General features: G+C 34.7%; 1 protein-coding gene across 1 annotated transcript in view; it reads right to left on the bottom strand.

The window, feature by feature from the left end:
* LOC110025114 (zinc finger protein BRUTUS-like) overlaps positions 1-11,898 on the bottom strand; it is a gene marked incomplete in the record, with an annotated part of 34,386 nt that overhangs the window by 17,293 nt on the left and 5,195 nt on the right. Inside the window, 5 exon segments of the mRNA XM_020725400.1 lie at positions 57-183; positions 185-241; positions 340-565; positions 9,175-9,539; positions 9,616-9,810. Coding sequence (XP_020581059.1) covers positions 57-183; positions 185-241; positions 340-565; positions 9,175-9,539; positions 9,616-9,810 — 970 coding nt within the window.

Consider the following 11,898-nt stretch of genomic DNA (forward strand, 5'->3'; position numbering starts at 1 on the left):
AGGGGACCAGTTTGGGTTTTGGGCCCTCATTAAATAGAAAAATATTGCATACCAACCTGCAGAACACATGTGGTGGAGAAAAGCCCTCGCCTCTAAATCAGTAAGTTTTGAAATCAACCAAGGTAGAACACGCTCTAACAGTCTCAGAGGCATTACACACAAGCTTTTGTACAATAATTCCTGCTTACAATAATTCCTGCTGTTTATCAGGAGAGAAATGCCTCCTAGCAAGAGGAAGAACCTAGAATAATAAAAAGAATACTGCTCCATTTACTAGAATTTAATTAACTTATGCAAGCAGAGTTAGGCCAAATTAACACATCATATAATCCGGCCTACCTCAACTTCCTCACTATGAAAGTGCGTCTGAATTGCTTCCATAATTTGATCAGCATAAGAACACAAATTTGAATAGAAGTCAGCAGTGCTAGAACTTGACCCTGCACTTTTGATTTCTTCAATTAGAAGTCTAAATTTGTTAAACTGATTTTCCTCTTCTGCATGTTGCTGTACAAAAGAAACCTGTCCATCTACTGCTGGAAAAATAACCTGATCTTCCGCAATGCTGCAAAAAATAAAAAATATTAACCACCTTTATCATCCTTTATCGATACCGAATGTAATTGGCCATAAATGGTAAAAGAAGAAAATTATTTTCTTATGATAAATCCATTCGGCCAATGTCAAATTAGTGCAAACAATTTCTCACCTCATAGTATCGATATTTTGCTTAATGGAGGCATGAAAAAAGTCAACCAAGCATCCCCGAAAATAACAAAAAGAAAAATAATTGAAATCAAATGCATATCAAAGCTTACAAAGTCACGAATATTAGGAGTGCTCCAGAGCAACATATGAAACTTCAATATCTGCAGCACTTTTTAATATTAGCATAGAAGCAAAAAAGCCATGATATTGATTGAGTGTGTTCGCGTTATCAGTAAGATTGTCCTTCAAAGATTATAGCATCCTTCTTTATTAACATTGACATATTGATCTTTATGCAAACCATAACATCAAATCACAACCCATTAAGATAGCATGCCTCTCCTCCAGTCATCATCCTCGTCTTAGTCATCATTAAAACTGGGATCAGCTATATGAATCATCATATTCCGTTAGTTCCTACTACATGTTCACTGAGATATTAAACTTTTTTTTTTAAATAATTTTAACTTATTTACATTTTGCCTTCGATCAAGCAGTTCTTTTTTCTGATTTTTCCCACCTAATGGGTGCTTTTTCTAGTTTTATTGTAGATGTACAAACTATATAAGTATATTTTCAACTACATTAACTTCAATATATACCACTCAGCTGAAGTTTATTTTCAACTAAAATCGCAAGATGAAGTAGAAACTTTCAAGGTGGCATCCAAGTATTCGAGACTCCAAGTACACGAATACATAAATAACTCTTGAATTTCCAATAAGTTATTAAAGAAATTAGGACTAGATCCAAGCGGACAATACACAAAACATTATACAATTTAGAGTAACTCCCTTATAGAATTTACATTAATAGAATAGTGTGTACACAGTTATAATAAAGTTTTTTCTCCCATAAAGTATTGTAGTACCATATTAATATTTGTAGAATTAGAGAATAGAATAGAATAATATTATTAAGCAACAAAAGGGCATCAATACATGATACAAGAGGTATAGAAAAAAAAAAGATATAATACCCAAATCTTTTCTAATGACACCCAAAAGATAAAAAAGAAATGCATAAATTAAGAAATACATATAAAAATAAATAACGTAAAAGGCAACCAAAATAAATAGAAATAGCTTCTAATACTCGCCTCTCAAGTTGAAGTATAGACGTCAATTATGTTCAACTTAGATTTGAAGTCGTCAAGCAACGGCCGAGGGAGGTTGACGATATCTGCGAGTTGGCCACTGGATGAAACAAATGGAACACAAATCTCTCTGGAATCAAACTTCTCGATGAAACTCGATGAAATGACGGTCAATCTCTACATGATTAGTGTGATTATGTTGAACCGGATTATAAACAACGTTAATTGTCCTTTATTATCACAGAACAGTTGTAAAGGAACAGTGACCGGCATATGTAATTAGCGGAGCATGATGCATAACCAGAGCGTTTCACAGATTCCCAAGGACATGAAACAAAACTCGTCTTTTGCGCTGCTTCGGGCAATCATCGATTGTTTCTTGTTTTTTTATGTGACAAGGTTTCCCCACACGAATGAGCAAAACCCAAGGTAAATGGTCGATCATGGACGAACCCGAGCCAATCAGACTCAATATAAACTGCAATAGAACAAGAGGGGCACAAGAACAGCAAACCTAAGCCCATTGTCCCTTTTAATTAGTGAAGGATCTGGTAGACAGCTGTGAGATTATGCTCATTGGGGTCATGCATCAACTGGCTTACAATAACTACCACGTGGAAAATATTTGTGCGTGTATGGGCAAAATAAATGAGTTTTTACACAAAGCATTAGTAGTGTTTCTTATTCACAGGAACAACAATGGGAAAATCTACCAATTTCAATCACTGGTTTGCAAAGTAGAAGGTTGGCCTATGTCAATAGGTTCATCACAAATTTGCACTGTGAAAGGAAAATGCCCAAAGAAAACCGTGCAACCACTATGCCAAAGAAGTATCGGAGAGACCCCAAGTTCATTACAAAGGATGCGGCGACCATTGGAGTCCATTGAAACAATCACTGGTTTGAAAAGTAGAAGGTTGGCCTCTGTCAATAGGGTCATCACAAATTTGCATTGTGAAAGGAAAATGCCCAAAGAAAATCGTGCAACCACTATGCCAAAGAAGTATTGGAGAGACCCCAAGTTCATTACAAAGGATGCGGCGAGGATGCCTTTAAGAGATTCCAAGGCTGGCAGATCATTACCTGTGGCACAATATCATCGACAAAGAAGATAAGAATAACAATTTGGCCACTGGAGAAATGCTGAAAGAAGATCACATGATCTGATTGGGCCTGAGAGAACCCATGATCCACTACCACTGCGTGAACTTGTTGAATCAGACATAAGAAGATTGCTTCGGTCCGTAGAGTGACTTTCACGGTAGACACACTTGTCCCCTAAAAGTTGAGTCAAAACTTGGAGGTAGAGATATCCACACCTCTGTGAGATCACCGTTAAAAAAGGCATCAATCCAAATTCAAAACAAGGGATAGCAGGACCTGACTAGTGTTCAGTTTAACAACCGGAGTAAACCTCTCCTCATTGTCAACTCCATAGGTTTGTGAGCAGCCTTTGATGACCAATCGTGCTTTGTTGTGTTCAAAGGTTCCATCAAAGTTAAATTTGGTGCTAAAGATTCACCAGCAACCAACTGCTTTCTTTTCCCAAGGAATATCAACAACATCCCACGTTTGATTTCGCCAAAGGGCATTCATCTCATCAATTATTGTAGTTTTTCAAGAAGAGTTTGCTAATGCTGCCTCAATAGTGGATGGAAGAAGAAGATTCGTCAAGGAAGCGGCAAGTTGTGGATTGAGATGCATTTCGCCATGGAATAAATAGAGCAAATCTAATTGTGTAACTCAATGGTAGAACTCACCTCCTCACTTGAAGCAAGAGTAATCTTCGCAAGTGTAGTGTTGGGGAAGTCAGCCGGGGTGGATTCAAAGGCCTACAAAGGGGCAGTGAGCTCAAGAGTAGAGGTAATGGGACGCGTCTCAACCGAGATTTTGATGTTGATAAGAATAGACACGAAGAGTGGGCAGAAAAGATAGTTGGTCTAGTAGATGGTGGATCCAGTGGGATAGATGGTTCCTCGAGAACAGTGGCGGGAGGAGTAGGTGGCATATGCAACAGAGTTGGCAAAGGAGTAATGTCCAAAAAAAATCTAACTCCCTCTCACTTGAGGCAGTGTTGGTGATAGGATCGATTTCAAAGAAAAAGACATCCACACTCACATAGAGTATTTGTGATAGGATCGAGACACCAATAGCACTTTTGAGTGGCAGAATATCTAAGGAAGATACACTTGATTGAACGAGGATTAAGTTCACTACGAGTTGGGGTAGTGCTCCGAGCAAAAACCATGCACCCAACTATTTTGGGGTCAAAAGTAGAGAAGAATCAATTGGTAGTAAAACACGATCTCAAAACTGCTAATGGGGCCTGAAATTTGTGAATTTTTGTGGGAACTTTATTTATGAGATATGTGGCGATAAATACAACATCATTCCAAAATCGTATTGAAACATAATGGAACGGACAACATCGAGAAGGTGTCAGTTTTTTCGCTCTGCTATCCCATTTTGTTGAGGAGTATTCTTAGAAGAGTTGTGATGGAGGATGTCCTCAATTATAAAAAAATACCCCTATTATAGAATTAAAAAATTCATGTTCTTATCAGTCTGAAAGACTTGAATTGAGTCAAAACGAAGGAATAAATTTTTTTTAAGATGACGTAGTTTCAGATTATCTTTTAAGATATAAACCACGTCATTTGAGTGTGATCATCAGTCAAAATAACGAATCATCGTTTAATATTGTAACTAGGCGTTCGAGAGGGTCCCAATAAGTTACTATGAATTAGTGAAAAAAAAGTATGATTGTAAGAATATGGTGGATATAGTACTCGATGATGTTTAGCTAACTGAAAAATCTCACATTTGAAACTAAATAAATTTTTAAAGGAAAATATCAAAAGATAAAATTGTTTTAAATATTGAAAACTGAGATGACCCAAAAAATAGTGTAAAAGCATAATGGGACATTCAGTGGACTGTGAAAGACTACAACTACTGGATAGAGTGACATCATCAACACCACTTTTCTCTTAGAAAAAGTAGAGCCTAACTATCGACTTAACAATTACAATTGTCTTCCCCGAACAACGATCCTGAAAGACACAAACATCAGAAAAAAATGAACAACACAATCAATATCAGATGTCAACTTACAGATTGACAAGAGGTTACACTTCAATGAAGATACATGCAAAACAGATTCTAGAGTCAGATATGTTATTAGACCCTTTAACTGCAATGGAACTACAAAAATTAACATCAATTTTAACGTTATCTCTCCCAGAGCACAAAGAATATGTCGAGAAGGATTGAGAATATTTGGTCACATGGTCTGTGACACCTGAATCAATAATCCATGGGCTAGAAAAAGCAAAAATAATGAGTGTCATTGGAATGTTACATTGACAAACATGCGAGGTTGGCGGGCAAAAAGAGAATTGATTAGATCCAGATAGTTTGATCAAGCACTCCATCTATAGTGATTTCGAGATGTTGTGAGTGGGAGCCGATTGTACTACTGTTGATTATAAGGTCATAGTGAGACCCTTAGCAACGAAAGATTTAGTTAAATTTTATTCATCGGTTTTCCATCGAGCTTCCAACACTTGTCACGTATATGATTAGGTTCGTGACAATAACATGACAATAATCACAAATGGAGTGATTGGCCCGTGATGACGTGGAGGAGGTTTGAGCACTATTATAGACCAAGGCGAACGGTTCGGTTGAAGGAGTGGAGATGTCGAGCATGACAAGTCTCTGGCTTTTTTTGTGGCATGCCTTCGTGAATGCAGTACGAGCTGAAGGGAATCTCAGCCAAGAATATGACCCCGGACTTCGCTAAGATCCTAGTTTAGAGCCACCAAGAATTGGAACAAAATTTTTTTTTCCACAATTTTCTGGAAAAGGGAAAGATACATCTGAGAGTCCTATGTGTAGTCGTAGTGGAGATCGCATTTCATTCATAAGGCTACCAAGTCATTGTAGTACTGGGTCACGTTTCTTGATCCCTGTTTGGCCTCGCATAACTTGGAAATCTAATAAAGTTGGTTTGTGTTTCCTATGTCCGACTAACATAAAGTTGGCTTGTGTTTCCTATGTCCGGCTAAGCATCCCAAAATTGTCTATAATGCACTTGTAGATAGAAGAAATAAATATGATCGAACAATCGCAAACTCTACAAAATTGATCAACCAAGACAATAAAGTTGGTTTGTGTTTCCTATGTCCGACTAAGCATCCCAAAATTTTGTCTATAATGCACTTATAGATAGAAGAAATAAATATGATCGGACAATCGCAAACTCTACAAAATTGATCAACCAAGACATGACCGTGGAATTCTCCACTTCCCACGCTCCATATGTTGGGTCAATTTTCAGAAGTTCATGAATCATCCCTGTGAGATAGCCAAATTTCATGTGTCATTTGACAAACAATGACACGGCTTGGGACCATTGGAGAATATTAGAGTCGTTAGTGGGTGATGTCAAAAAGTTCATGTGATTTTTAAGGCATCTGGTTGCGGAGGGATTGAGGTTGGTGTCGATCCTTTACACCATTGGGAGGAGGCTCGTCAGTTGAGTCCACCATGATTCCAATTGAGCCAAAGGTGAGATTGGGTTGCTGATACATAAGGAGATTTCGACTGAGAATAACAGAGACAAAAGGTCCTTAAGGTGGCTAAAAACAACCAGTGGGTAGGTAGGCTAAACTGGTGATGTTGAGGGAGGGCCTGCAGGTTCAGCGACAATTTCCTGCAGGGTTCAACAGCAGAAATTCCTGCAGAAGGTTCGACGATTGTAAAACAGGCAGGGAGGACCAGCAAGAAGAAGAGAACAGCGGCTAGGGTGATGTCTCAAAGGCAGCTAGGGTTAGATCCATGCTCTGATACCATGTAGAATTAGAGATTAGAGCAGAATAATATTATTGAGCAGCAAATGGGTATAAATACATGATACAAATGGTATAAAATAGAAAATATATAATACCCAAATCTTTCTTAATAGCATACAAAAGATAAAAAAGAAAGGCATAAATTAGGAAATACATATAAAAAGAAATAACAGTAAAAAGAAATAACAAAAAAAGCAACAAAATAAATAGAGAGAAATTCTACTAATTCCCTTACAATATTGATCTTCATGAAAACCAAAACTATATGCAAACCATAAGCTTAGGTCACCAGATGACGAAAACTAAGGAAAACCATCATAATCAGTATTAACCTCATCCCAATTATTTCAAGCCATCTTCTTATCCATCAACTTCCCACTCACTCCTAATACATTAGGTCTTAAGCTTATTATTCATAAATTATTTTGAACGATTTTTATCCATGTTACCTTACTCTGTGTCTTCTCTCTGCTAATCAATACTTAAAAAGCATTATTAGGGATCACCATAAGACAAAGCAAACCAAAATTGTTTAGAGCCAATAAGGGGAGGCTTTTAGCATGCAAGCAGCCCCCACAAAACAAGGCATCGACAAAAAAGCTCATTTTTTTTTTTTTGCCCTCGTTTTATAATTTAAACTTAGATTAAATGAAAAAAAGCTCATTTCTTTTTTTTTTTTGTGCCCTCGTTTTATAATTTAAACTTAGATTAAATGATTAGAAAAATTTTAAGCAGCTATCTCAAAATAATTTCTAAATCCTATAAAAATAAAATAAAATAAACTTAAATCGACTCAAATATATTTATGTTCATTAATTACACTTCACCAACCCTCTCGCTCTTTCAAAGATTAGGGATTTTTTTCTCACAACTCACTCTCGTCCCCTCACCAATTCACTCTATCACTATTTCTCCCATGCTAACGTGCTCACTTAGTCAACCCATCAACTTCACTCTGTCACCAACTTATTGAGATTTCAATATATTTATAGACTTGTCAACCTACAACCCAAGCACACTTGTTGCGGCTTCTTTATTGTCTCTTTTATATAAAAAATTGGAATCTCTCAATGGATCTTTAAAACCCATCATAAGAGTTAATCCAATAAAGTACTTAAATTTTTTTTAGTTAGGTCAATTGGTAGGCATTAAAATCTTAAGAAATTGGAATGTTAGTTTATTTTCCATATTTAGATGTTCGTAAAATATATTGTTATTTCACACTTTTAATACATCACTTTGTGGTCGAACTCCTGACTAGTGTTTAGTGTTTGCATTATTAGATTTTGTAATTAAATTTTGAATGAAATGATTAAGGACTTTGACATATGAATTTATTTTAAATATCACACTTTTATATTATTTTAATCATATTTTTTATTTATGAAATGTTTAAAACATAAAGGTCCTGAAGCCCATCTTTTAAAACCAATAAAATGCCACCACATTACAACTCCACCTATTATAACATTGCTCTTAATCCTCTAACACTAAAGTTTTAAGGATGTGATTTCTATCATTCATTGTACATGTTCAAACCACATAAGTTAATTTCATTTATATAATTCACAATAAATGTCATCTTAAAATATAATAGTTTATTAATTTATCCTTTCCAATTTGGTCAAGCATCCATCAAAAAATTATCATTTCCACCACTCATCTATCCGATATATTCGTTGTCCAACACTTAAGCCCATACAATATCGCCAACTTGATTGTAATTTTATAAATTTTCTTTTCAGTCTCTATGACATGCTTCTATTACATAATACTCATGAAACTTTTCCATTTTAATCATCAAGCCTTAAATCTAGGAGCTCTATCTACAAAAGTGTATCCATTATTTTGTAAAAGAGATCTAAAGTAATAAAAACCTATCAACCCTACCCACTAACAGTATTTATTATATACTTTGTTTTATTTTAATGATTCTAATCCCTTTATCTTGTAAAAAATTTCTCTATCATTAATTTTTCAGTTATTTTATCTGATGTCTAATAGATTATATATATATATGTTACAAGCATCTAGCAAGATCTCACTTCAAATGTCCTTTATACGCATCATAACTCTTTTATCATTTAGAACGTCTCTGTTCACTCTACTACAATTACTACTTATACCTGCAAGAGTTCCGTGAAATATTGTTCCAACAAAGTTAGCATAAATTAAAAATATTCTTTTTTCCCAAAGTGCACAAATTCAATTCTCATGGTATGGTCCTTCATCATGAGCCTTCTCAATGTTAATAAAAATCATATTGACTCTTTCTATGTTTTCTTTACATTTCCATTAATTATACTAACATTAAAAATAGCTTCAAAAATATTTTTTTCTTAAATGAAACCTACCTGATTCTCCAACATGGTAGAAAATTTCAAGACGACCTTATTTTTAAGAAAAATAAGATTGAACACACGTCGATGAATAATAAATACAAAGAAAAAAGAGTTAATGATGGTAAAGTACCATAAAAATAGTGGTTAGTATAAAACTCAAGAAGCTTCGTACCCATGGAAAATGCAAACATCAGCAATAAATTGTAGTCTGGCATCAAAATTGGAAAGATTATCGAAATCCCCTGAAAGTTGTATCCTCTTTGCCTCAGCTGTGATATCATTTAACTCGTTCTTGATAGCATTATGCCAATGCAGTATCTCATTTATTGGATGAGGGTGTCCAAGCAAATCCCCTGGCTCGCAATCCAAATCTGCATATTTTCTCTTTCTACATGTTAAGTTTTCAAATGAAACCCTCTTTTTTTCTGATTGGCCAGAAAATTTGCATGATCCAGTATCAAAATGTCGCTCGAATTTTCTTATATGATTTTGGTCAACACTGTTCATATGTTTCCCATCCAACCAAGTGAATATCACCTAAGAAATTTAACGGTGTTAGTGTATTTTAATGTTAAGTAAGAAAATAGATAAAACGATTAAAAAAAAGGATTACTTCTTGAAGAAGCTTTTCTTCTGGAACAATCTTCAACAAACATTTTATCATATCCTGATGCTCGTCAGATGAGATGCAAAAAGAGAGCCAAGGGAGAAATTCCGCCATCATGTTCACGGGGATGCTACAGAAAAATTGCCATACCAGATCAGCTTGCTCTTCAAATGAAAATTTCTCTACGAGCAATGGAAAGACCTGAAACATAATATACAATAGGAATACGAATATTTTAACATTTGGAAAAAAAAAACACACACACAATCAACTAGACTAAGGCCATATAATACGAAACAAATGCATGTAAGAAACAGAAAAAATCATTCAATGGCACAAAAACATTTAAATGAACGAGTAATCAAAATTTATGCTCCTGCATGTCAATCAATGAAGCTATCTAATAACATGCAAATGGCACAATGTACTGATATTCATATAATTCCCCATACACCAATATCCATATAAGCATGTACACATGTAAGTGGATCGCAGTAACAACCTATGAATAAAAGAAACAATAAACAATGAAGATAGCAAAATCCTTCCGAACTAAATAAAATGCATAAAATAAAATCTAAGGACGTTAAGATAGAAAGTAGCGCATGGATAAAGTTGAACACTAGATTCAATGGCACAATAATGATATTGTGGATATCAAGCAGGATCTAGAGAGGACAATGAATGAAGTGGACAGCCCAAGGTTAAGATTTTCAGGATCTCTAAAACATGTATTGGATAAAGTTGAACACTAGAATCAATGGCACAATACTGATATTGTGGATATCAAGCAGGATATAGAGAGGACAATGAATGAAGTGGACAGTCCAAGGTTAAGATTTTCAGGATCTCTAAAACATGTAGAGCAAAAGAAAAAAAAAACTAAAATAACTACTTCCTGAAAGCTTATTCGGACACAAATACAAGGTAAAGTGGGCATGAATCGTTCAGCCATTTTCAATGTGAACATCAACTATTTTGATGGCTTAATGAGATAGAAAAGCTTTATCGGGACTCTCGGGCTGACCTAAAGCAAGTATCCATATATTTTTCTTCGTCTTTTTAATCATTAGTCATTATCCAAGCAATTAGAAGTTAGAATTATGAATACTACCCCACTTGCATACATTAATTCTTTCTTTTATCTTAATTTCTATAATCCATAATCAAAGTAAACCCAAAAAACTTGAGAATAATACATCTAGTTTTCCAGCATTTTTTATCATATCTCGAAGCACCATCCATCATCTTGTTCACATTTCATGTCTTTCATCTACCAAAATTCATAAAGCCCAAGCCAGCCATCTGTAAGAGGTTTTCTTCCATATAACATAATTCTAAACAGTTAAGGGGGTTAGAGTTACTTGAAGCCTGACCAACCATTTTTATACATTGTTGTACCCCAATGAGCCACCTATACTGCCTACCCTACTCTAATGCCATTCCAACAATTCCCAACTGATTTTAACGGCTATACTGCCTAAAAAAGAGCACTCACATAAAACAATCATAAGATGGAGTTCATCATTCCTCCTACTAAGTAAAGTTCTTATTGTTGCTTTACTATCATTCGAGATTATTAAAATGAAAAAGAAATAGCAACTATTGGACATGCCAGACAAGGGCCTTGAGAGAATAGAGAGAAATGCTATCCCTACTAATTAAAAGGGGTTCTTGGAAATTATCTCATCGAATTCAATCAATTAGTTGATTTGCTCTTTACTATCACTCGAGATTATTAAAATGAAAAAGAAATAGCACCTGTTGTACATGCCAAACAAGGGCCTTGAGATAATAGAGAGAAATGTTCTCCCTACTAATTAAAAGGGTTCTTGTCAGCTACCTCATCGAATTCAATCAATCAGTCGGTTTGTTCAAATTAGTTCATCAAAATAAAAAAAGATTTTCAAATGCTCAAAAATATAATTCGTTTACTCAAAAGATAAATTTTCTTGACCTAGAGGAATGGATACGGTACAAACAATCAAGTTTAACTTTACTTTGTATTTTAGATTTGTTTTAAAAGATAATAACCTTTTTTGGATGATTTCAAGTTTAAATTTGAAATTTTAAAATTAAGTTTATTTTAGGTAGAATTAAATTTGAATTTGAATAATTGATCTTATCTTTGAAATCCAATTTCTTAAAAATAGAAATTTCAGGCTTATAGTTGATCAATTGCATAATGAATCGAATTAAAATATTTCTTCTTGTCAATATTTTCGAGCAAATAGGTTGAATACATTTTTCCCTTGCTTTCATTCCAATAAATAATAGTCTGTACAATCT

This window comes from Phalaenopsis equestris, unplaced genomic scaffold, assembly GCF_001263595.1.
Source record: "Phalaenopsis equestris unplaced genomic scaffold, ASM126359v1 Scaffold000289, whole genome shotgun sequence".
Lineage (NCBI taxonomy): Eukaryota > Viridiplantae > Streptophyta > Magnoliopsida > Asparagales > Orchidaceae > Phalaenopsis > Phalaenopsis equestris.